The 25,421-nt window shown below is 44.4% G+C and overlaps 4 protein-coding genes across 4 annotated transcripts in view; 2 read left to right on the forward strand and 2 right to left on the reverse strand.

Annotated features, from left to right (window-relative positions):
* Positions 1 to 3,551: 3,551 nt before the first annotated feature.
* On the reverse strand, positions 3,552 to 9,681 carry LOC115135017 (clathrin heavy chain linker domain-containing protein 1). The gene is made up of 11 exons (XM_029669196.2): positions 9,178 to 9,681; positions 8,837 to 9,024; positions 8,603 to 8,742; positions 8,257 to 8,458; positions 8,032 to 8,147; positions 7,701 to 7,800; positions 7,499 to 7,605; positions 6,863 to 7,043; positions 6,475 to 6,677; positions 6,189 to 6,368; positions 3,552 to 6,088 (listed from the first exon to the last, which is right to left on the reverse strand). Exons 1-11 carry the CDS (start codon positions 9,373 to 9,375, stop codon positions 5,892 to 5,894), a joined length of 1,812 nt encoding a protein of 603 aa, XP_029525056.1. The 5' UTR covers positions 9,376 to 9,681; the 3' UTR covers positions 3,552 to 5,891.
* Positions 9,682 to 9,702: 21 nt separating this feature from the next.
* On the forward strand, positions 9,703 to 12,260 carry LOC115135019 (ubiquitin-ribosomal protein eS31 fusion protein). The gene is made up of 6 exons (XM_029669198.2): positions 9,703 to 9,746; positions 9,856 to 9,920; positions 10,338 to 10,392; positions 10,489 to 10,574; positions 11,550 to 11,681; positions 12,075 to 12,260. Exons 2-6 carry the CDS (start codon positions 9,873 to 9,875, stop codon positions 12,222 to 12,224), a joined length of 471 nt encoding a protein of 156 aa, XP_029525058.1. The 5' UTR covers positions 9,703 to 9,746; positions 9,856 to 9,872; the 3' UTR covers positions 12,225 to 12,260.
* Positions 12,261 to 12,974: 714 nt separating this feature from the next.
* On the forward strand, positions 12,975 to 14,576 carry LOC115135018 (prolyl-tRNA synthetase associated domain-containing protein 1-like). The gene is made up of 2 exons (XM_029669197.2): positions 12,975 to 13,175; positions 13,790 to 14,576. The coding sequence occupies exons 1-2, from the start codon at positions 13,032 to 13,034 to the stop codon at positions 14,216 to 14,218; spliced, it is 573 nt and encodes a 190-aa protein (XP_029525057.1). The 5' UTR covers positions 12,975 to 13,031; the 3' UTR covers positions 14,219 to 14,576.
* A 391-nt stretch (positions 14,577 to 14,967) lies between these two features.
* LOC115136510 (girdin-like) overlaps positions 14,968 to 25,421 on the reverse strand; it is an 86,401-nt gene continuing 75,947 nt past the window's right edge. The window contains 7 exon segments of the mRNA XM_065023132.1: positions 14,968 to 19,387; positions 19,389 to 19,990; positions 20,189 to 20,454; positions 21,402 to 21,488; positions 22,730 to 22,792; positions 23,338 to 23,550; positions 24,696 to 24,773. Of these exon segments, the coding sequence (XP_064879204.1) occupies positions 19,015 to 19,387; positions 19,389 to 19,990; positions 20,189 to 20,454; positions 21,402 to 21,488; positions 22,730 to 22,792; positions 23,338 to 23,550; positions 24,696 to 24,773 (1,682 nt within the window). The 3' untranslated portion in view covers positions 14,968 to 19,014.

The following is a 25,421-nucleotide window of genomic DNA, read 5'->3' on the forward strand; positions in this document are numbered from 1 at the left end:
CCAGTTTTCTGTTGCAGTTGATGTTATACAGTTTTCCATTTCTATTCTCAGCAATGAGACTGAGACTCTAAAGCTTTATCCTGTAGGTGTGTCTATGTGTGGTTGTGAGAGAGATCGACAAAGAAGGAGGGGCAGTGGTATGACTCCTCCAGTAGTGTGAAATAAAGGCTGAGTGCATGAGACAGCAAATATGACAGAATGCTATGTTCATGACAGAGGAAGTGATTGACGATTGTAATGTGTGTGTGTGTGTGTGTGTGTGTGTGTGTGAACAAGGGACTGAAGGTCAGTGGTAAAATGCCTTGAATTACATCATCAATATTTTTTGGCCTACAGTGTCTCTCCAACCAAACTGCAGAATACCCATAATCCATGAACACTGGCTGCTGCATTGAGCAGGCTGCTTGCCAAGTGAAACCTGTGATAGGATGCAGTAAACAGTCTGACAACCTTCTGAGGCAACACGAGGTAGACGCAGCACAGACCAATGATTATACATCTGTAAAACTACCAGTATAACCACATATATGACCCCCAGTGAGCAGCACTTTTCATGAACTTTTAATCATTAGACAAGACCATTAACAAACAGCTGCCTCTGATTGGGAACTATACCAGACCAAACACAGAAATACAAAAACATACAACTCACGCCCTGACCAAACTAAAATAGAGACATAAAAAAGGAACTAAGGTCAGGACGTGACAGTACCCCCTCCCAAATGTGTGGACTCCGGCCGCAAAACCTAAACCCATAGGGGAGGGTCTGGGTGGGCATCTGTCCGCGGTGGCGGCTCTGGCACGGGACGTAGACCCCACTCCACCCCACTTTTTGTATTTCTGTGTTTGGCCTGGTATGGTTCCCAATCAGAGGCAGCTGTTTATTGTTGTCTCTGATTGAGAACCATACTTAGGCAGCCTGTTTTCCCACTGATTTGTGGGTAGTTATTTTCTGTTTAGTGTTTTTGTTGCACCTTTCAGAACTGTTTCGTTTTTGTCGTGTTTTCTCCTTTGTTATTTTTGTGTTCAGTTGAATAAATATAACATGAACACTTACCACCCTGTGCATTGGTCCGATCCATCCTATTCCTTCTCAGAAGAGGAAGACAATCGTTACAGAACTACCCACCACCAAAGGACCAAGCAGCGTGGTGAAAGGGACTCCTGGACAGGTGAGCAGCGCTATCTGGAGTATGAGACAACCTGGGAGGAGATTGAGAGGTGGTCAGTCGACCCAGGGAGAGTGCCGGAGCCCGCCTGGAATTCTCTAGAACAGTGCAAGGAGGGGTACCGGAGAATGGAGTTGGCGACACAAACACGGCTGGCAAGGAAGCCCAAGAGGCAGCCCCCCTAAAAAAAAAATTAGGGGCACATGGGGAGTGTGGCGGAGTCAAGTTGGAGACCTGAGTCAACTCCCCGTGCTTACCGTGGCGGTGTCGTACTGGTCAGGCACCATGTTATGCGGTCAAGCGCACGGTGTCTCCAGTACGCGTTCTTAGCCCGGTGCGCTACATCCCAGCTCCCCGCATCTGCCGGGCTAGGCTGAGGATCCAGCCAGGGCGATTGGTGCCAGCCCTGCTCTCCAGACAGCCAGTGCGTCTCCTCGGGCCAGGATATCCTGCGTCGGCTCTGCGCACTGTGTCTCCCGTGTGTCTGCACAGCCCAGTGCTTCCTGTGCCTGCGCCCCGCACATGCCGGGGTAAAATCACCATCCAGCCAGGACGGGTTGTGCAGGCCCTTAGTTCGAGACCTCCAGTGCGCCTCCATGGCCCGGTCTATCCTGTGCCTCCTCCGAGGACCAGGCTGTCTCTCCATCTCCGGTTCCCAATCAGAGGCAGCTGGTAATCGTTGTCTCTGATTGAGAACCATACTTAGGCAGCCTGTTTTCCCACTATGGGTGTGGGTAGTTTTTTGTTTAGTGTTTTTGTTGCACCTTGCAGAACTGTTCGTTTGTCAGTTTGTTGTTTTTGTTCGAGTATTCATCTTTATTACAAGTATTATGAATACGTACCACGCTGCACTTTGGTCCTCTTCTCCTTCTCCCAACGACAATCGTTACAGTTGCCCTAGAACTATACAGCTTATTCAAATAACCAACTCATAATCAAGCTTTGATTATTTGAACCACTATTGTAGTGCTAGTGAAAAAACTAAACGTGCCCCAGGGGAGGCCAGGACCAAGTTTGAGAACCCCTAATCTATGGTATGTATGATGTCAGCCTAAGTAATTGATTCACAATTCATATGCACATTCAGCTTTGAAAATTGTTGGCAGTGGGAGGATATCATGTAGCAAACGGATCACATACTTCCTTGTTCATTTATGCAGGAGAGTGAGGAAGTGATGAGGCACGTTAAGACAGAATCATCACTTGATGAGAAAAACAACTTCCATTTGAATGCTGATGGAAAGTGAAGGCTATCGGGGTAACGGTTTTTTGACACATTTTTTTATTGTTTTGAATAGGTTACCACATCCAATTTTCTACATTATTAATTGGTTATCTTAAGAATAAGACATTCTTAAAAACCTAAAAGATTGTGTTGACGAGCATCTTTATACTAACTGACCAAGGCAGTGGGCGAGCAACTTGAAAAATGAAAGATTCTGCCAAACATCCATTCTGCCAAACAGAATCTACATACAACACCCTAAAGATGTTTATAGCATGATTAATCAACCCCAATGAACACAAGCAGTCCCCTCTCAGGGTGGAAGCCCAAAATGGCTGTATACAGGAGGTGCATCGATATACTGTCCTAAAAGCATGCTGTTCCTGTTGTGATTGGAGCAGGCCAGTGTTAATTGAAAGAGGAAACACTTACGTAACATGTTCCCGTCTCCTCTGGGACACAAAACAAAGGCTACTGTTTTCACCCCTTAATTGGAGATTATGATTCATATATGCAAATTCCCCATGTCTCTAATTAGTTTTTTTTTATGCGTGCTAGGACTAGCAGAGTGATGATTCATTGAAAATCGTCTTTGAAGCCTTAATTCTGTAGCACAGGCCTCCTGGTTGGCTCCCAATTCCCCGGAGATTAAACACAGAATGTAATTACAAGGCAGATAGATCTCTTCTCTCTGACACAGAAACCCAGCCACACACTGAAGATGGAGAAATGCACTGGGAGATTAGAGAACAGAAAGTTTTAGAGCTGGCGGTTATCAGGTTTAACAATCCAAGAGTTTCATCAGTGATATGGCAAAATTAGATATTTCCTCTTGATCCTGTTCCAAACATTGTTTTTCTTTTATGTGAATGACCCCTCTCCGACCCCCGTCGACCCCAGTCTGTTTACAGAGTATGTCACATAAACTAACCCTGGAGAGGAGATATTTGCTGCCAATATAATAAAGACAGCTGCACAACAAAGCACTCTGTCTCTCTCTGCCCATCTGACATGCTGGAAATCAATGGACTATTTTCCATCCCCATTGCAAACCTAATGTGGCACTGCTTTAATCCATGGAAATATCAACAAAATGGACAGGGCACTACCACAGTGGCTAAATATACACAGTCAAGCCAGGAGACATCAATACAAAGTGTGAGAGAGGCGCTGTTTATTCCAAAGATTCCCCTTCCCACCCCAGTACAAATGTGCAACAGTCTGCTCAATCACGGATCAGAAATAGAAGGCTTGACACAGCTATTTAGTCCTGACCACATTCCTTTTAAAACCATGTATACCACTAGCATTGATCTATCAAACAAAGGCCTAGAAGTAAGTCAAACCACTGTGGACACTGTCTGGATGTGAAACATGAGGGCCAACGCCCCCCTTGCTCTCTATTTTTGCTGGTCTGCTGTACTGAGCTCTATCTAGACCAGAGGCTGTGTGAGCTAGACACGGCTGTCAGTTCACATTACGTTGCTGGACTGAGGAGAGGGCCCTTATCTGTGCCACACTCTGGGAGATGAGAAACACGCTGGGGCTGGAATACAGAGGAAAAATCCTGAGCTGTTAAACAGGTTCTGACAGGGAGGATGGTGCAGGCAAAAACCTATTTAAAGGACCATTCAAGACAATATGATACTAGCAGAAACTACCATCAATATTTCTACATCTTCCAGAAGTGCTATCCAAGGACACTAAGTGCATCCTGTTACATCCTGTCATAAACTGAATCCTGACTAATAGGCAGTTTGTAAAACACAACTCTTGAGTGCATCGTTTAGGGAAGATGGATTGCAAGGTTTTTCTTGTTGATAATAGTTTTAGCATAGAAAACAAGAGATGTGAGGAGGCAGAACTCAACACCTTTTACCCTTGACACAGAGATTCAGGGCTGAGGTAGGCCTCAGGGCAGGGCACTAGGGTTCTTTGTGAGCTGTGGGGTGAGGGGGCAGGGAGGTACGGTGTCTGGGGAGCTGTTTCATGCAGTGGGGCCATCAGCAGGCCAGGCCAGCTCCAGCTCCTCTTACTGCGGGAGATCAATAACAGCAGCAGGGATGGCGCCATGAAGAGCTGATTCAGCATAATCTCTCACCCCCCGCTACCATTTTCTGATTTTCACACTCTCCCTTTCTCACTTTGTTCCTTGTTTTCCCCTACACAATATCTCTCTGCTCCTTCCTCTCTGTAATAGAGATGCTATACCAGCATGTCAGTCTTACTCTCTCTCCATCTTTGCCTCACATATTGCCAACCCCCTCTTTTTTCCTCTCTCCGTCTCCCTTGGATACCAGCTGCCTCCAGTCTGCCGTCTGACAACACAGTGCTAGTATCATTGTGCTAACACTACAAGTAGTGATGTTCAAAGAGCTAACAGCACAGATTGTGGGGGCTAAACAGCTCTAGTGCCTGGAGAGATACCAGCATCAATAACAGTATATTGATAATCACAACACTGATGCTAAATGTACACAATGTGTATGAATAAAAGTCTCTATAAGAGCCCTGCTTTCAATAACACAGTTGATCGGTTCCGAGTTTAAATTAGTATGACATATAAGGCCATCAACTACACACGTCCATTCACTAACCCATAAACGGATCAAACAGATATACACTGAAACGCGGCCCCAGACATGAGCGGAATTGATTAACTGTGGGAATCATAGACACACAGTTAGCTCAGTGTGGCTTCATGTCTCCTAGGCAGAGACAGAGGAAACTGGAGGCTGTGTTTATTGATGGTGGGTGTTGTTTGTGCTGTGTGGAAGCTTCATTCACTCTAATATGGCAGGGTGACTGAGACTGGCCCTGCACTGTCTGGTGCAATGGGTCCACTGTGTGAGTGGAAGGTTAGTGAGCTACTGTTCTATCTACCATTGTGTCCTCCTCGTATTTCTGGTGATAGTGTATATAGGTAATAGCACGCCTCTCAGGGAGCGACAATCAGGTCTTACCTCTGTGGGGATAATGACTAACACCACCAAGGATTAGTCAGTGGTGTTCTGGAGGCAGGAAATGGGGAATTTATTACAGGGAAATTCAATATTCTGTAGAGATTGTCACCATGAATTATGTTGGATGTCGGAGATGCCATTGATCCAAATCTAAACACGTAGTGATAATTTTCTTAGATGAAGTTTAAACTGTTTGAAATTCTGAGTCTAATTAAGAGTCAATTATATTGAGGAATAACTAATAAACCAACTATTAAGTGACGTTTGACAATGTTCAATTGATATCAATTTAATAACATGGCAACGTTTTGTGCTTTCTGATAAAGATGGAACTTGACACTTGTGATATTAATCAAAGTGAAATCACATTGAAATTATTTAATGATCTGGAGGACCAGTGTGGATGACTGCATTTCTCTCTGTGAGCAGTGAGCAGTATGACGCAGTGAGTTATGAATGGGCTTGCCATGGTGGGAGGCCTCTTGGATTGGTGGTGCAGATCTGTCCCATGGGCACCCTCTGGTGGCTGTCTCTCTACATGAACACATGCTGCATCAACCTGGAGCTCTCCATGCCAGGGGAGAGGCGCATCGCCCCTGACTGAGACAGCAGAATGGAGAGGATCTCCTTGGCCAGTAAAGGCTTGTTCTTCTGGCCACAGCAACCTGCTATCTCACCCCAGTTCTCTGCAGAACACCCAGTATCATCCAGAATCACCTTCTCCAAAGTACCTGAAAATGACAGCACCACTGGTCAACTCAACTTGTGTATGTGTGTGCGTGACCATGTGTGGTTGCCCTGCTGATTGGTGGGTGGGTATAGCCTAACTACCTTGCCCACTTGAATGTGTTTTCTCCACCATCTGCAGTGCCAGGTCCTCCAGATCAGAGTTGAGCAGAGCATGGCAGGCAAAGCCCAAAGAAAGCACTGCAGGCTGGCCCTGGTACTCCTGAGTCAACGCCTGGAGAAGAGCCAGACTGGGACAACCCTTCAGCACAAACAGACAGTCACCTGCGCACAAACATACACACAGAGAACAATACACACACACTGAGTCACTCACACATTTACTACATAGGATGTGTGTGAATAGTATCTGTAAATGAGTGTTTCCCACCTGCAGTAAAGCCTTTGCTTTGATAGATGAACTCCATAGTACTGCTGGTCATGCCTCTCTTGCACATGCTCAGTGCGGCCTTCCTGAGCACGTCGCAGGCCTTGTAGACGATGTGGGCCAGAGCCAAGCATGTGTCGGCCATCCGCGGCTTCCTGTCTCCATGCTCACAGATCACATCCCCTAGAGCCTCGCTGTATGTTAGCCTGAGAAGGGTATGGAGAAAGCTGTAACCCGACATAGACTCAATAACAAAGAGCTCTAAACATAATACCTATATATCTTATGTTGTGATTGCTACAACCATGCCCAGCTATACCATTCAAACCCTACAACAAAAAGACTCATAACCCCTAACGCTCATATTATTTATACACTCTGATATGCTGACCTCTTCTGGGTTACCCAGTGTGTGACCAGCTCTACATAGTTGAGCTGCATGGCACACCGGACCCCCTCCACTGACAGGGTCTCCCCAGGCAGCTGTTTGCCAGCATGCACCAAGATCATGAGTGCCTGGAAGAAGAGAAGCAGAGGGGGCAGTTCCCCCTGGCCCTGGTACACTGTTACCGCTAGAGGGGAAACAAAGATGACATAGGTTGAAAACAGTTCATACAGACTTATATGCTCTATATACCCCTACCTACATGTACAAATGACCTCGACTAACCTGTACCCCCGCACATTTACTCTGTACCAGGCCCCCTGTATATAGCCTCGTTATTATTATGTAATTCTACGGTGTTACTTTTTATTTTTACATAATTTTATTTTGTAAACATTTTCCTGACTCTATTTCTTGACCTGCACTGTTGGTTAAGGGCTTGTAAGTAAGCATTTCACGGTAAGGCCTACATCTCTTGTATTTGGCACATGTGACAAATAAAATTAGATTTATGTGCTGTATGCCTGTACAAGATGCAGAGTTACTTTATGGTTGAGACCACAATGACCCACATGATGTGTGTATAGCGACCACAACACTATAGGACGTCTATGTATAAGATAGAAAATAAAGATTTTCCACCTTTGAACCTTTCCATTGTCTCCATGTTTCTCAAAACTCCATGAGGGGATTTGGCAGCATGGAAAGCAGCTGCCTCATACTCACCCCCCTCAAATAGGTCAATGAACCTGCAGGGAGACACAACACATAGAGGAATGATCTAAACATACAGTATGCATTGGTTGAGAGCATAGTACTAGAACTCGGAAAAGAACTGAAGTACCTTTCAATGTAATCCACCAAGAGCTCCGATTCATTGACCTTGCTGGGATCATCCTCTTCAAACACTACTGCACTAATGCCAAGGAAATCAGTGTCGCTCACTAGAATGAAAATCATATCACTTCATTGCTGCTGTATCATGAGCCTTATCATAGTTAAAAAACACACAAAAGCTCTCGTGAGGTTTATAGGCCTGCCGCATCATAAGTAGAAGACAAATAGGTTATAACACACAAAAAGCTAGGCTACATTATCTCTGACTAGAACTTCATTCACTGACAGTGTCACTAATACTAACATACACTGTATGCTAAAGTGGAAGTGTAAAATACTTTTCAGATCAAATATATTCTCCAGTTTTGATGTTATGAACTCCAGTAGAGTGACTTCTTTTCCTGTCTTTTCCCATGTCATGAGGGAGTCATTCAGAAACTTCATCTTTTTGTATCTAGAAAACCAGAAGAACCGATAACTTTAGCAACAACATAGGCGTCTTCAATGGTATTCTATAGCCACTTGTGCCAGTGAGTCTTGAGCAAAGTGAGACACAGTCTCACCGGAGTTGGAGTCTCTCATTCTCCACTGCCAGCTCATCCCTCTGGTCCAGGGCGGATCGCATTTTATTGTCCAGGTCATCCTTGACAGAAACAGATACATACTGGCTCTTCCTCTTTATCTGCAGGTCGGCTCGCTTTCGCTCAAGGTACTCCAAATGCTTTGCCAGAGCTGCTGGGTTCATCGACTCATCAAATGTCAGACCTGGAAAAAACTATACTGTAAGCACCGCTCATGAATTACATATTGACATGACACATGACAATATGTACTTGGGTAAACATACAGCCATTATAATGTTAAGACAAAACAAAACGGCACAATGAGTTCAACAATGTCGGGCCATGCCTGGAATTTGCCCAACGGGCCGTAATGTCTTGCTGTCTGAGGTCTTCTGACGCAATGAGGGTCTCTTGTCTCTCCTTGACTCCTGTAGTCTATTTAACTCAGCCTGCAGCTCTGCAGTGTCTCTCTGAATGATAGCAATCCTAGAACGGGAAAAAACAAGGTTTAGGCATAGACGATATACTATACTCTGGGGCCGCATTGTGCCATGTTGAAAAATTGAAGTGATTCTCTTGCCTTTCCTGAAGCTGGACAGCTCTTCTCTGACAGTACATAAGGGAGGTGGGCTGGGCCACCATGGCCTTCAGTTTCCCATGAGCTAACTTGGCATCACACTCACTCTTCTTTATGGCACAGATAAACTCATCATACTCTTTCTTGATGGAAGTGAGGATGGTTTTGTATGCAGTTGCATACTCAATTACCTGAGAAAATCAAACAAGCAAGAGACAGGCATAGTTACAATGCAACAAGTTAGCCTAGGCATTCTGATCAGTTCACGTGTGTAGGCCTGAAAAAAAATGATTGAGTGATGATGCTGAAACAAGGCGAAAGGGTATGGTGGTTCATGTTGATACCTTATCAAATGCAGAACTGTAAATGATGTAACGTTGCTCATCAGGTCCCTCGTCTGGACACATCAGACGTTCCATCTCATGTTGAATGTATTCACCAAGAGATTCTAGGAAATACTTGTCACTGGCAGATTTGATAGGTGGCAAGGTTCTTCTTTCAGATTCTTCTGCGGAGTGATGTAAGTTTCCAGCCCCAGACATGATTTTCTTATGTTTTTCAATTGCTGCTTAGAGCATGGTTTCATTTCTCCAACACGGAGAAATATTGCAGATAAATGTCCAAAAGATAAACAGGAAGGTTGCTATGGACATCTCCAGGGTATGTTGGGTAATGTAGTTATAACATCGACAACAACAAAAAAAACGATCAAAACGAATTTCATATTTTCAGATAAAAACGAAACAACATATGTTAAGGTGAAAATAAGCGTTATGTAAATAAACTTTACTGAGAGAGGTATTTTGAACAGGCATCTTATTTCACACCTACTCCCTGCAGACGAGCCCCGAAAACCCCGTCGCACGCGTCGAAAGCCCTCTTCTCATGATCCGCCATTAGCAGGAGACCTGTGGTAAGATCGTGCTCTCTGTTTTAGGCCATTATTTACCATAATAACGACATTGTATACTGTGTTAAATCTGAAATAGTTATAAATACAACGCTATCGTTCATATGTGCAGGTGGATTGAACGCCAAGATGCAGATTTTTGTCAAAACCCTCACGGGGAAGACTATAACCCTCGAGGTGGGTACTTGGGGCTTGTGTCACAAGTTGTGATGGAGGGCTTCTTGCCTCTACTAGCGGAGCATGTGTACATGATAAAAATAAAAGTATTCTAGAGTGCGTCATTTCAGTAATCAATCAGCCTTCTACATTTGTAAGTCAACTATTTTTTATTGGGAGTAGCCGCAAATAGCTACGTTAGCTAGTTGTCTAATGTTACAGTAACGTTAGCTAGCTACATTTTGATAGCATGGCCCTGCGTATACACGTGGAAATGTCCAGGTCAGCTCGGCTAACTATTGAACTATATTTTAACATGTAACTTATCATTTGATAAGTGATATTTGTTCTTGACGTTTGGCTGGTAACACAATATCCTGGGAAGTCTTGTTAGCCACGTTACTGTTTTAAAAACTTGACAGGTTCTCTTATTTCCAGGTTGAGCCTTCAGATACCATTGAAAATGTCAAAGCTAAGATTCAAGACAAAGAAGGTAATTACATTAATTTTTCATCCTCGTCATCCGTTGAATTGAATTATAAGAGAGCACTGCCGTTGGCTGTCAGACTAAACTCTGGTCACCCTCTAGGTATCCCTCCTGATCAGCAGAGGTTGATCTTCGCTGGTAAGCAGCTGGAGGATGGACGCACACTGTCTGACTACAACATTCAGAAGGTGAGAACATTTTAGCCTCCCTAAACATTTGACAATACTACACCTTAGTAAATGTGTTGCAGGAAGTAGATTACATCACCTAACTGCCAACACAATTCCCTTAGACCAGGGTTTCTCAGAGGTCTCAATATGTTTACCTGACCTGGGACTCTGGTTGGGTTCTGTTCTATAGCCATCAGGTGTAAGTACAGCTGGTGGGCCTGAATGGACTTGGCCACTGCTTTACATATATTTTGTCTAGGCCTTAAATATGCTAAAAGCTATAGATTTATTCAGTAACCAGAAGAGCAACTTGGCAGAATTATTATTTCTTCTCTCGGTTCTAGTCTTATATATTGATAGCATGGCCCTGCGTATACATGTGGAAATGACCGGGTCAGCTCGGCTAACTAATTTAACTATATTATAGGTCAGGTCTGGGTGTTGGGCCTGATTTTCAGCCTCTTAAAAAACACCATTTTTAACTAGGCATGTCCGTTATAAGAACATTCTTAATTACAATGGCGGCCATGGAACAGTGGGTTAACTTCCTTATTCAATGGCAGAACAACCCATTTTTTTTTTTACCTTGTCAGCTCAGGGATTCGATTTAGCAACCTTTCGGTTACTGGCCCAATGCTCTAACCACTAGGCTACCTGCCTCCCCCTTAACCTCCTAAGGCCCACTAAGATGCTTTTTTTGTTACATTTAAGAGGTGTGCTGAATATTCAAAGTATACCAATTCATGTTAATGCAACATCTATTGCCATCAGGAGTTATTTTTGGTGGCAGGTTAGAGAATTAATTGTTTCCCAGCATTGTATTGATATTTTGATTCTGGGTGATTTTGTTAATTCTGTGACTGGTGAATAACCTTTGTTTATTACCATCATAGTCAAGTGTTTTTATTTTATTATTTTGTTACATGCAGTTTTGACCACTGAAGTCATAGCTATATGTTGTCTGTTTGGTTGAACTGTTGCTTTTTCCTGCAGGAGTCCACTCTGCACTTGGTGCTGAGACTGCGTGGGGGTGCCAAGAAGAGGAAGAAGAAGTCCTACACCACTCCCAAGAAGAACAAGCACAAGAGGAAGAAGGTCAAACTCGCAGTTCTCAAGTACTACAAGGTAAGGCATTAACTTTTTTTTGTGGATTTCAGCTAGATTCAATTAATTATAGGAATTTTGGTAGTAGGCTGTATTGGCTGTGACCACTACCATATCTAGTGATTGGAGCCAACTATTGTTTTGTAGACGTTTGTTACTTTATTTGTTTTCAAGCTGAATGAAACCGGGGACATACTGCTATCCAAACTTGTCTAATAACCAAGGACATTTTTGGCCGATATTTAAAATGAACATTCAGACTTCCTGTGGTGTCAAGAATTCCTAATCAATGAGGCCTGTCATAGAAATAGCACTTTAAAAAATGTAAACTTTTTGCTATGTTGTATCCTACTGAACACAGCCACTGTCTTGTGTTCCATTGCTGTACTTATGGCTTCCATTGTGTTTCCCCAGGTTGACGAAAACGGCAAGATCCACCGTCTGCGTCGTGAGTGCCCAGCTGATGAGTGTGGCGCTGGCGTGTTCATGGCCAGCCACTTTGATAGGCACTACTGTGGAAAGTGCTGCCTCACCTACTGCTTCAACAAGCCTGAGGACAAGTAATCTATTGGACTGGAGTAAATAAAATGTTTTTACCAATCACTGTGATGGCTTGATTCTTATATTTTTACCCACAATGGATAGACTGGTTTCCAATTTAGACATTTGCATAGGGTTATTATTATCAGGGCTACAAATTAAATGGTCTTTTTAGGCTTGTAACATAATTTCAATAAAATACTAATAAAATGGGCATTGTAAAACTATTGATTTTTACAATGCAACTTGTCAGTTGTCACTGAATGTTCCACATAGCTCGTGCTTCATTTAGCGGAGGGGCACAAGAATCGTCATACCCGTCCACGTAGTGGGACAAGAAAGGAAGAGAGCTGGTGACAGCACGACTGAGTTGCTCTGGGGATTTCAGTAAAAAGTGCAAATCAACACTCGACATTGAACGCTACGGCAAGTTTAAATATTTTAAGTGTGGCGGCTGACGGCATTTACGTTCGTGCCCTCGTTGAAAACTGACATGTTTGCGGTATACCTCGTATCACGTAAACGCGGCATTTGTGTGGCCCCCATTGGTTTTGAACTGATCTTTTGGTGGTAACGAACTATTGCTTTGTATTGAAGTGGTGTATTGATGCAATTCTATTCATCACGTCAAGGAAATAATTTACCCATGGGCGGCTTTTAATTATATTCTAATACAGTGGAACTTAAGAATTGAGTCGCAACTACTGAAAATCACTAATGGGTGACACATCTACAAACCATGAAACAAAATTCTCCATTGACTGGGTTTGTTCGCGCTTGCGCAGTTATGTAAATACAGGTTTGTGGAATGAGTCGAGACTGAGGACGTGTATGCTACGTTGGAGTGTTCCGATTTGTCTGAATAGCGTTTCTTTTCTCTTCAAATTAACAATGGCAACACCTGATCTCCGGACTGAGTTGGTTAAGTATTTGGAAAGTCTGAATATCCAGACGGTCTGCGTAGACCATCCACCGGTAAGAACCAATAACGTTAGCAAGCTAGCTAACGTTAGCTAAACTAAGGTGGTCCAGTGAGTTGTTGAATAATATTTAAATGCACTGGATTGGATAACAAATGCACATCCCAACCATCGCTCATAGAATAAGAATTTAGCCGTGCATTGTTTTGTTATTTTGAAAAATAATTGACAGTTAACTGGGCTTTATTTTGTGTTCCCTTTTACAACCACAACTAGATGTCGCACGATGACTGTCACATGGACTCATCCTATATACATGTATAGGCAAGCCATGTTAATTTTAGTACTGGCGCTTATTCGATGTGTAGATCTTACAGGTAGAAAATGGGACAATTATGCCGCATGAGACTTTTAATAGATGTATCATATGTTCTCTTGTACTATTCTTCAGTGACTTGTTCCTTCTGATTTTTGGTAGGATTGCATTTAATTTCAGTTGTCGCCTCTCCAGTGTTGATCTGTTACCAGTCTAGGTGAAAGCAGTAGGATAGATGCCTACTGGAAATTGTACTTGTCCAGATCTTCCATTTCAGAGTAGATGAAATGAGAGGGAGCCATTTTAGACATCAGATACCGAAGTAACATGTTCTCTGACACTTTCTCCCTTAGGTATTCACTGTGGAAGAGATGATGCCTCACCTGCAAGACCTCAGTGGAGCAGTTACTAAGAACCTCTTCCTGAAAGACAAGAAGAAGAAGGGCCTGTGGCTAGTCTCTGTCCGCCATGACCGTCCAGTCAACCTCAACGACCTGGCTAAGAAGCTAGGCTTGGGTAGCGGCAACCTCCGCTTTGCTGAGGAGGCAGCCATGTTGGAGAAACTGAAGGTGGGCCAAGGCTGTGCCACTGCCCTGGCACTCTTCTGCGATAAGGACCAGAGCGTCAAGGTTGTCCTGGACAGCGACCTGGTCAACGGAGGCCATGAGCGAGTTTACTTCCATCCCATGACCAATGCTGGCTCTATGGGACTAAAGCCAGAGGATCTCTTGAAGTTTTTAAAGGAGACAGGACATGAACCAGTTCTTCAGAGCTTTGACTAGTAAATACCTTGAAATTAACATACTTACTATCCTGTCAGGCTGTGCTTTGGCTTGGTACAATGATTTATTTAAAAGTTATTTACCTTTGTGCCTGTACTTCGGGTTATCAAGAAATTTCCATTATTGTAAAAAAATAACAAATAATAGTCAAACATTTGGGACAGAACCAGGGATGGAGAGTCCTTGTTTTCTATGGGCAAGAGACCAGTAGATAGTTGGTTATTCATGTACATGGTTGAAAGACAATGTAGTAGTGATTTATGGCGTTTGCATTGTATCTCCCTCTGCGAGATCTAGTCATTTACACTGTTTTGAAACTAAATACTGCAGTGTAATAAAGCAGATGATGAAACATTGATTCTCCACTCATATCGTCTGGGATTATATGCTATCTTTCTAGGCACATCCTTAATTTAGGTGCTGGGCTAATAAAGAACACCTGTAAAGAACAGGAAGGTCTGCACACTGTATTTGCTCCCAATTCACCGCCCTGACAAAGATCTGGTTCGGATCTAAACATTTTCAATAAAGCAGAATAAACAGTGCAGGCATATATAATATTTAAAGGGGCATTACATTAATCTGTCTGTAGAAATCATGATATTACTTTCATCCAATATCCCAACAACAAATTATTCAAGTTATTATTCATCAGATGAAGAATAGATGACACTTGACGGTCCTTTATGAGATGAAGACTTGGCGCTGTGGGCAGTGAAGATGAAATGACACACAGGAGTCTTCTGGAGTTTTCATTACATCAAATGGATTTATGTAAAAGTGGAGGAAGTGGACATTAGGTCATCATCACAGACACAGTAATCTGACAGCACTGTACACATATACGCTGTGCCATTCAGCTCACACAACCTTTATCTTGATTGGATTGGCTGTCAATCAAACAGATGGCATGGCTTCCTGCGATAGTCATTTTGGCATTTCAGAGGAACACAACTAAAAACATAGTCCATTCTGATTGGGAGGAAAGCGTGTTGATTGATTGCTCCATGCAGATTGTGGTTGACCTTGTTGTTCTGTGTCCACATGCAGTTTATTTCCGGTGCATATTGCTGAAAGTAGACGTCAGCTGTTCCACAGTAGAAAGATGTTGCATGTGCATGCTCATTTACAAAGAGTATCATTAACATCAAATGGCAGACTGCAAAAGTCCAGCTGATTTAAATTCACACAGAGGACAACGTGGAGTCCCCAGGGTCTAGTTTAAGCTCACCCATTTGGCTTTGCGTGAACATTGGCACCAAGTGTAGGTCCGTGTAGAGTGAACATTAGCAGTCTGTCACAATAGCAGTTAGCCTAGTGGTTCGAGCGTTGGACTAGTAACCGAAAGGTTGCATGATCGAATCCCCGAGCTGACAAGGTAAAAATCTGTCGTTCTGCCCCTGAACAAGGCAGTTAACCCACTGTTCCTATGCCGTCATTGAAAATAAGAAATTGTTCTTAACTGAGTTGCCTAGTTAAATAAAAAGGTAAAAATTTGCCAGAAAGTCTGTTTTAGAAAAACAATTGTCACCACATACAGGTAACTGCCAAAATAAAGGACAAACTTCAGTAAATGAGGGTTCTCACAGCACTGTTATGTTATGGTGTGGGGAGCATTTTCCTGCCATGGTTTAGGTCCTCTCAACCCCTTAGAGGGCAAGGTAAACACCAATACATACACATCTATTCTGAGAATCACCTTCAACCTATGGTGAAGAATTTCTATCCTGATGGGAGTGGTCTCTTCCAGGACGACAATGGGCAAGGTCGTTTTGCATGGCCCGGTGCTCCCATTGGTCCTTAAGTGAAATCTACACCCACCCGGCGCACCGGGCCATGCGAAACAAACGGGCCCAATGTCCCTCCACAGGGCACGATTGGTCACTGAATGGTCTGATGAGCATGAAAACGATGTAAACCATATGTCATGGCTGTCTCAGTCACAAGATCTCAACCCAATTGAACACTTATGGGAGATTCTAGAGTGGCGCCTGAGACAGCGTTTTCCACCACCATCAACAAAACACAAAATGGTGGAATTTCTTGTGGAAGAAAGTTGTTGCATCCCTCCAATAGAGTTCCAGACACTTGTAGAATCTATGACAAGGTACATTGAAGCTGTTCTGGGTGGCCCAACGCCCTATTAAGACACTTTGTTGGCATTTCTTTTATTTTGGCAGTTACCTATATGTCTTAAAGGGAAATTTCAACATGTTTCTACTTCATATTCATCACCTCCAGCACCACCCCAACATCAACATATGTAAAAAAAGGTGCATTTATGTTTTGCAGTATAAAAAATATATTTTCCAATGACATCAACCAATTAGTAAGCAATACCTACTCATAACTGGTTAAAAATCACACAATGCACAACAATGATGTCATTGGAAACATATCTTCCTCTATGTTTTACTACAAAACATAGAAACACACCATTTTCACATATGTTGATGTTGGGATGGTTGCTGGAGATTATGAATATGAAATGTAACATTTTGGAAATGTCCCTTTATGAGTTGTTTCCTTGATTCAAGGAAAAAAGAGAGGACGTTTACTTTTCTCTATTGAAGCATTCTTGAAATTGATTTAAATGTTGTTGTTTTTACAAGCTTTTCTCACTGAAGACCATCTAAGTAGACCAACTTTTAAAGGCTTCAAAGTCAAACAGACAGCTTGAAGGTCACTTTCCTCTGAGCTGGAGGCAGACAGAGTGAAGAGAAGAAGAGAAGGGGACAGAAAAAAGTTAGAGGCAGAAATGACAGAGAAGAAGATGAACATGTAGATATGGACGCACAGGAAAGCGGTCTACATGCATCAACAGTCAGGATAAGGGGAGGGGTTTCAGCTGCACGACACCAAAGCCATGCAGTACTGCAGATAGATAAGCTCGCAAAGGGACCACAACCTTGTATAGAGCCACCGGTGCTTTTTCCTGAATACGAACAGAAAAAAGTTATGGACACACAGTATCACTGAGGAGCAGGGAGGGAGGGAGGGGGTGCATGTATGTGTAGCAGGACAGACAGGTCCTCCTGTTATTAGGGATTGGGCACATATATGGGCAAAGCGTGTTCCACCAGACGCCATGCAGACGGTCCATTCATGTGCCCTTTACCGGGTGGCACCAACCAGGCCAGGGGGGACGACGACGACACACCAGCGTAGCATAAGCAAGCACGTCCATGATGGGATATCTGTTACACCACTTTGGGTTACCATGGAGCCCCCCCCATCTCCCTGTTGGACTTGGAGAGCAGCACTCACCACTTGAGCTCATCATTAATGTTTAGGAGCTTTGTTGCTCCCCAGTTCCGCTTTTTGACTTTCTGCGCTCTTGTAACACTTCCACATCTGCAGAACAAAAGCATGTTATATTCCATCTGAATAAAGGCTGCAGTTAATGGTTTATACACACAAGATAAATACGATAAAACTATTTCAAAATGGTAAATACATCACGAAGCAGAAATAAATACATCTAAACTACCAACAACATCACTACTCCTACTACTGGTGCATAAAGGAGTGCTTTCTGCCCTTGAATATAACTTCATATGGTTCATAATATACGTTTGTACAAGGTGTAGCCAGTCAGTCTACAATAATACATAACCTAAAACAAGTTATTGTGCTATTGGAATTTGTATTGTGGCCGTGAGCATTCTCACGACACCTTACCCAGATCCAATACCATGACAACCAAGAGTAGAAGAACCTTCATTCACAAAAGAATCTGACAATCACATTCGTCTCACTTGCAAATTTCTCTCAACACTAACACTAGGAAGGCAACATTCTCTCTACAACTTAAATTTCCTCTCAAATCATTTAGTGAATGACGTTTCTTCCAAAACCATCCCTTAACCCCAATTGAGAAAGATTTGTTCAGAAAATTAAATGGAACAGACAGAACGTGTCATATGCACAAAACACAAACACACCAAAGAAAAAGACAAAACCATTTTGATCACAACAATCAAAATGAGAGGTCCAGAACAAACCAGGACAGAATAAAGCCATGCAGTTCAGTGAATATGCATCGAGGTCGATACAGTAGAATCAGACTGGTAATGAAATGCGATACAGTACTTTAGAGAGGACAGTATTCTCCCACATACCAAACACCCAATAAGAAAAAAAGGGAAACAATCTATTATCTCACATTAATAGTTGAGAAACTGGTTTCCTGTTAAAGATAGTAGCTCTTTCCTCTGAAGGGCTAGATTATTTAATGACTCCATAAATAGAGCTTATTGGCAGTTAATGTGGTCCTCAGACAGCCTATCATGGGACATGTTCTACAAGCCTCATACAGAGCTCCATGTTGACTCTGGAGGACCTCTGACATGGAGATTTAAAAAAAAAAGATGAACTGAATGTCCAAATGATAGTTAATGTAGCTTTGCAACATGTTTCCTGAAGATGCATTTGTGATTGGAAAATAAATGGTAAATGTTGATTAAAATAACAAGAACAGCTATTCATGTCCCACATAATGCAGTCATGTAATAGCTTTAAAATGTGAGCCAAACAAGAGGTTTGATTAATGAATAGTGTGAACGGACCATTGAAGCAAAGCCATCCAGAGAACCCCACTTCCACAAGACAAAGAGATAGACCAAACCAGAGGTGAGGAATTGTGATTTACAAATCAGCCATGAAAACATGAAAGCTCAACAGAAAACATAGTATGATAGTGCTTTGATAAAGCATGCAGAGTTCCTTCTTTCTCCCCCACCATCACTGGTCCTTATGCAGGTCCCAGATCAGTAGCTGACCAGGGCGCCACACATTCAGACACAGCCATACTCATACCACAATGATTGTTGGTCCTCTGGGCTAAGGGGTTGGGATGGGGATTGGTCAGCATCGAGCACATGATTGGTGTCAATTACCTCCTGTTCCCCATTCTGGTCAGGTGGGCAGGACTTTTGCCCATTTGGTTGGTTCTGGGCAGTTTGAACAGAGTTGGGCTGGGGTTGGGTTTTGCCTGGGGGACCACTGATGTTACTGACCAGGGAGGTGTTGAGGGAGAGGAAGGTATGGCTCTTGGCCCCTGTGAAGGTTGGCTCGCTGAAGATGGAGTCCATAAACACTGACTCTACTGTGAAGGACTTTCCAAAGAAGGACTCCAGGCTAGAGAGATCAGTTTCCTTACTATTGGGGTTGCTGACTGCCCGTGCAGGGCATACTGACTGACTTGGGCAGGGACAGGGGCACGAGGGCTGGGTCTAGGGGGATGGACTGGTGATTGGGGTGTTGTGAGGGGTTACTGGTTGGGGGGTACTCACTGGGCGTGGTGGAGGCGCGAGGCGAGGCCTTTGAGGAGGGTGAGTGGTCCACAGACACGGGCTGCCGGGCGTCTTTGGACAGCAGGTCATGTATGCTGGTCCGACGCGTGGAGCCCTCAGCTGTGGAGATGACGCTGCTGGCCCGGGGCAGCGTGGAGAAGGAGGTGGAGGAGATGTCCAGACGCTCAGACACAGACATGGCTTTACTCTGGGAGGAGAGGCCAACCCGGGGCTGGACCGTGCCCTTCACACGCGTACTCTCTGCCTTCCGTAGACTGGGACGACCTGGTTGGCCACCCCTTGGGGGGCGGCTGTCTGAGTGCACTGGCGCTGCCTTCCCACTGGCTGAGCGCAGGATGCCCCGCCCCTTAGTGCCGGTGCAGGAGGTGGAGCCTCGCTCAGGCCGGTCCCTCTGCACATGCTCAGCGCCTCCAGAGAGGCGGGGAGACTCAACGGTCAGATTCTCTTGGCTGCCAGACTGGAGATGGAGAGGAGACATTCAAGTTGCCATACCATGACATTACCTGGGCTTTATAGCAGACTTGATTGGTGAAATAACTTCTACTTGTTTCTTATCATAGCACATCTGAAGCCTATGAATAACACAGTACTCCTATCCCAAAATTGTATAGTACAGTGTTGTAATCTAGTGTTGCTGTGTGTTCCAGGCTGTCACCTCTGCAGGGTCGGTGCTCTCCTCTAGGAACTGCTGTAGAGAGACCACTTCACTGGCGCTGCCCGAGGAGTTGCTCGTCTTCTTCCTGGCCTGGGCGGCCTGGGGGTCCAGGGACCTCCGCAGCAGCATGGGGCTCTGGTGAGAGGAGCGGGACAGGGGCTGCTGGACAGGGCTGCTCCCGCTGGACCACTCCTCCTGGTCCAGACTGAGGCTGAACTCCCCACTGCTCTCACTGTGGGGCCTGCTGAGGTTTCCGTTCAACGTGCCTGAAGAGAAGCAGTACTGTAGGTGAGTTCTGTTCTAACGGCGTATGACTAACTCAAGTACTAACATTAGAGTATCACCCCAAGGTGATGACAGGCCCTGGATATAAAGCATAGCTCAGGAACATAGCTCAGGAACATAGCTCAGGAACATAGCTCTGGAACATAGCTCTGGAACATAGCTCAGGAACATAGCTCAGGAACATAGCTCAGGAACATAGCTCAGGAACATAGCTCTGGAACATAGCTCAGGAACATAGCTCAGGAACATAGCTCAGGAACATAGCTCTGGAACATAGCTCAGGAACATAGCTCAGGAACATAGCTCAGGAACATAGCTCTGGAACATAGCTCAGGAACATAGCTCAGGAACATAGCTCTGGAACATAGCTCAGGAACATAGCTCAGGAACATAGCTCAGGAACATAGCTCTGGAACATAGCTCAGGAACATAGCTCAGGAACATAGCTCAGGAACATAGCTCTGGAACATAGCTCAGGAACATAGCTCAGGAACATAGCTCAGGAACATAGCTCAGGAACATAGCTCTGGAACATAGCTCAGGAACATAGCTCAGGAACATAGCTCTGGAACATAGCTCAGGAACATAGCTCAGAAACATAGCTCTGGAACATAGCTCAGGAACATAGCTCAGGAACATAGCTCAGGAACATAGCTCAGGAACATAGCTCAGGAACATAGCTCTGGAACATAGCTCTGGAACATAGCTCTGGAACCTGCTTTTTTGTGACACAGCAAATAAATACAAAATATGCTAAACCTAGCCTGGACCCTTCCAGAACATACCTCAGACTAAGAGAAGAAGCAATTCCGAAGAGTTCTATACTAATTTTCTCCTTCTGTTTCTTATTGTTTTAATCTATTGTGTGTGTGAATCAACAAAGGTATGGTATACAGGAGCGTGGGAGAGAGGGGGTGTGTGACTGTACCTTTGGTCTGGAGTGGAGAGAAGTGGGAGTTATTATTGCTATTACTACTGATGGTCTTGATACTATGGAGGCTGGAGGGTCTGGAGGCTGGTAGGGAGACACACAGTTTGAGAGAGCACGTCACACATGGCAGCAGATGGTGCATGCAGGCAGGAAGGGTGGCATGGTGCCATGCTACTCCAACAACATGCCCAATCACACAAAGGGAGTGGGGAGGGAGGGGCACACATACTTGAAGGGAGGAATCATTCAAGACGAAGGACCTATTGTAAAACCTGATTGGAGGAAAAGAGCCTTGTGATTGACAAGACCCAGAGGCCAACAGGGGAGGGGCTCAGGTGACTGAAGGGGAGGGAGAGGAGGATTATACTAGAGGACAGGTGTGTGGGATGCAAACTGATAGTGTTGTTGCTGTTATTAGTGGTCTTCAGGATGGTTCAGGTTTGGAAAAGTGATGTCAGCAGGTATGTGACCGGTAATCATTTATAGTTGTAACAATCTTGAGTAAAGTGGTACTTTTAGTGGTCTTAGACAGATGTGTGACTTCCAACAGATGCTACCGGGGACTCTGCACATAGTGGATGGGTTGAGAATAGAGGGTGAGAGCCTGAGTACTGTTAAAGACCTGCAGGCCTGGCACATTCAACACACACAACTGCCTGGGTTAACCTGCTCCCACAGATATTAGACACTACACTGGGCTACAGTAGTGCAGTTCACTAATACTGAGCTACTGCTAGTTACGCTCAGTTTAGGAAATACTAAATTGTCCTAAACTATCTTCCATTATATTAGTTAGCTCACAAACATTCCAGAACATTAATGTAACAGAGTGTAAGTGAAACAGACTGTCCTTGTGAAATTCATGCAATTAAAAAAATATATATATAATTACTGTATTACACAATGTACATGTCAGTGGGAGGGCATTTTAGCTAGCCAAGAGTGAACAGGAAATAGAGATAACTTGTGTGTGTGTGTTATATGTGTGTGAGTGGGGATATGGAGTAGGCAGAAAACCTGATCTACCAGCTAATGGAGGCAGGCAGCTTAAGACCATTTGTTAGGTGGAGTTTGCGGTTAATGATAACATCTTGGCTGAATCCCTTTCTAATGGTAGCAAACTGAAATGCAGAGATATGGGCCAAGCTTCTAGCTAACGTTAGTGGGCTATCTTTACATCATAGTGGCACAACATTTACACTTACTGTAGGGCTTTTTAAAACAGGGACTTTTTTGGGGGCCATTTGATATTTCATTCCAGTAGTAAACTGGTGGTATATAATAGTAATGAGAGTTTCTGTTCTTAAGGGCAACAGTTATTTTACCTTGCCCTTTGACCCCAATGGGGTCGTCTGAGGATGCTGGAACATCTTCACAGGAAGCGTTGTCTGGAAGAAAGACAAAGAGATAAGGAAATATGAGTTATGATTGGAGGGATACTACAGGAGACTACAGGAGAATAGGGCTTATGGGAAGCAAAGTCTGACTCAGCAAATCAGTCAGCCAATCTTCTGAAGGCTAGAGTATGAAAAAAATGAAAATAATTAATGACTTGCTTCTGAAACACACAAAGATCGGCAGATCTTTCTACTACAGTAAATACACAGGTTAAGGGCATTGGGCCAGTAACCGAAAGTTCGCTGGTTTGAATCCCCGAGTTGGCAAGGTGGACAAATTTGCCGTTCTGCCCAAGAGCAAGGCAGTTAACCCCTAACAACAACTTCTCCCCAGGGGCTGATGACGTGGATGTCGTTTAAGGCAGCACCCTCACATCTCTGATTCAGAGGGGTTGGGTTAAATGCGGAAGACACATTTTGGTTGAATGCATTCAGTTGTGCAACTGACTAGGTATCCCCTTTCCCTTTCCCTAGATGATAGTTCAGATGACCACACAGAGGAAGGGGGGATCGACTAGCGGTCCTGTAGTCTCTACCTTTGATCTTCAGGCTCCTCTTGGCCCTGCTGCCTGAAGGCAGGGTGAGTGTGGTGTAGTTGATAGCGTTGGTGGAGTAGGCCATGGAACCCAGCCCTTTCATTCGCCGGGCACCGCTGCCCCCGTTGGTCTCGACGGGCACCTCCAGGTTCTCTGTGCTGCCTGCCCACTGCCCCCCCGCCAGCGCCATGGTCTGTAGCAAGTCGTTCATAGCTGGGTTGGAGATGAAGATCAATTAGCCGATACCTCCTACCCTTATGTGGTGGGCTGACTGGCCCCAGAGGGAGGGCACAGGGAGCAGCGCTAGGCTAAGCATGCAGTGGCTGCTAAGAATCAGAGCAGCAGCATTCAGAGATGTGACACAGTCAGTGTCGGCAAGCCCATGTTGGCAAAGCATGCAAAAGAGCTGAAATGCAGCCAAACTGAAAAAAGACTCAATAAAAATAGCAGAGAGAGTGAAAGATAAAAGAGAAGACAGGGAATGATAGCGAAAATGAGAGAGAAAGAAAGAAAATACAAGATAGGGAAAGAGAGAAAAAGATAAAGAAATCAATGGAAGGCTCCATTTCAAATCCTACATGGTGGCAGAGAGAGAGAGAGAGAGAGATAGAAAGAGAGAGAGAGAAAGAGAGCGCGTAGTGTGGTTCTGCCAAGCCATGCCTGCATCAGCACTGTAGTGAGAGAGGGGTGAGACGGCAGGCTGCACTCACACCACAGGCAGAGATATATAGATGGGGCCAGAGTCACACAGTGCAGGTCACACCACACTATACAGTACGGTACAGTAGAGAAAAGTGGAATGGCATACAGTTCCTCGCGACTGCACTGTCACACACATATACACACACTAGACCTGGACTAAAAATAAACTACAGCTCATCTACAGATATCACAACACTACAGCGAAAAGAACTACAGAAAAAACCCTACAGTTCACAGAACACCTCTATCCTCTACAATCAACTTAACTCACATTAGTGTCCTTAATCACTGAAGAGAGTGTTAGTTTGTTCTAATATCTACATATGTTTGTTCTTGTATGTCATTGCTTTGACTGTACACAAATTTAACCCAAACACAACATGTGTTAAGATAGATGCAGCTACTATTAGGGATACAGTAGTGTTTGAGTTTAGTATTCCTAGAATGGAAGGAAAGACACCAGCTAGGAGCTATGAGAGGAGACTCTAGGAGATGGAGGGAGGCAGGCGCAGGCCAGAGGAGGTGGAGCGATGGAGGGAGGCAGGCGCAGGCCAGAGTAGGTGGAGCGAGGGAGGGAGGCAGGCGCAGGCCAGAGGAGGTGGAGTGATGGAGGGAGGTAGGTGGTAGGACGCTGGGTGGGCTATTGGAGGTCTTACACATGGACCGGCGGTAGATGGCCTTCTCTTTGTCTTTCTCCTTCGATCTGGTCCTCATAAAGGGCAACCTTTTCAGAGCTGTCAGTTTACAGCCAAAGCAGAGGGGGGAGAAACAGAAAGACCAGGGGAGATGGAGAGGAACAGAAAGGAGGGAAAAACAGATGGCTGTTAATGCTGAGAACCAGGGGGACAGAACCAGGGGGAGAGAACCAGGGGGAGAGAACCAGGGTAGTGCCCTGAAGACCCAGCTGGGACCGAAAACAAACACACAGAGTTACACAAGGGAAAACGCTTACATGCAAATGAGCACACACACACTAACACTCACTGACTGTTCAAACAAATTCATACACAAAACACCAGCTCGGTGGGATGGCTGTGAAGAGGGTTGTTACATAGAAGACATCAGGCTGCCAGCACACACACACACACACACACACACACACACACACACACACACACACACACACACACACACACACACACACGGGTGATGTTTATTAAAGGGTGCAATTAGGAGGTAAAACGACGAGACAAGGAGTGGCACTGCAGTGAAAGGAGTATTCACAGGGAAAGAGAAGATTCTGGGACACTGACTATACAGAGACACCATTTTAGATTTCCAGCTCCAGACTGTCTGCATTTCACAGAAATAAAGAAGTGGAACTTCAGTCTTTAAATTTTTTTTTTAGACATATCTCATATTGCGTGTGTGTTACTTAAACG

This window comes from Oncorhynchus nerka, linkage group LG10 (assembly GCF_034236695.1).
Source record: "Oncorhynchus nerka isolate Pitt River linkage group LG10, Oner_Uvic_2.0, whole genome shotgun sequence".
NCBI lineage: Eukaryota > Metazoa > Chordata > Actinopteri > Salmoniformes > Salmonidae > Oncorhynchus > Oncorhynchus nerka.

Excerpts from the sequence above, each read along its gene's own strand:
- LOC115135019 (XM_029669198.2), top strand. The coding sequence starts at position 9,873 with ATGCAGATTTTTGTCAAAACCCTCACGGGGAAGACTATAACCCTCGAG. Across the intron at positions 9,921-10,337 it reads GGAAGACTATAACCCTCGAG|GTTGAGCCTTCAGATACCAT; the intron begins GTGGGTACTTGG and ends TCTTATTTCCAG. Across the intron at positions 11,682-12,074 it reads CAGTTCTCAAGTACTACAAG|GTTGACGAAAACGGCAAGAT; the intron begins GTAAGGCATTAA and ends GTGTTTCCCCAG.
- LOC115135018 (XM_029669197.2), top strand. The coding sequence starts at position 13,032 with ATGCTACGTTGGAGTGTTCCGATTTGTCTGAATAGCGTTTCTTTTCTC. Across the intron at positions 13,176-13,789 it reads TCTGCGTAGACCATCCACCG|GTATTCACTGTGGAAGAGAT; the intron begins GTAAGAACCAAT and ends TTTCTCCCTTAG.
- LOC115135017 (XM_029669196.2), bottom strand. The coding sequence starts at position 9,375 with ATGTCTGGGGCTGGAAACTTACATCACTCCGCAGAAGAATCTGAAAGA. Across the intron at positions 8,743-8,836 it reads GCTGTCCAGCTTCAGGAAAG|GATTGCTATCATTCAGAGAG; the intron begins GCAAGAGAATCA and ends TTCCCGTTCTAG. Across the intron at positions 7,801-8,031 it reads GAATATATTTGATCTGAAAA|TGAGCGACACTGATTTCCTT; the intron begins GTATTTTACACT and ends TTTTCATTCTAG.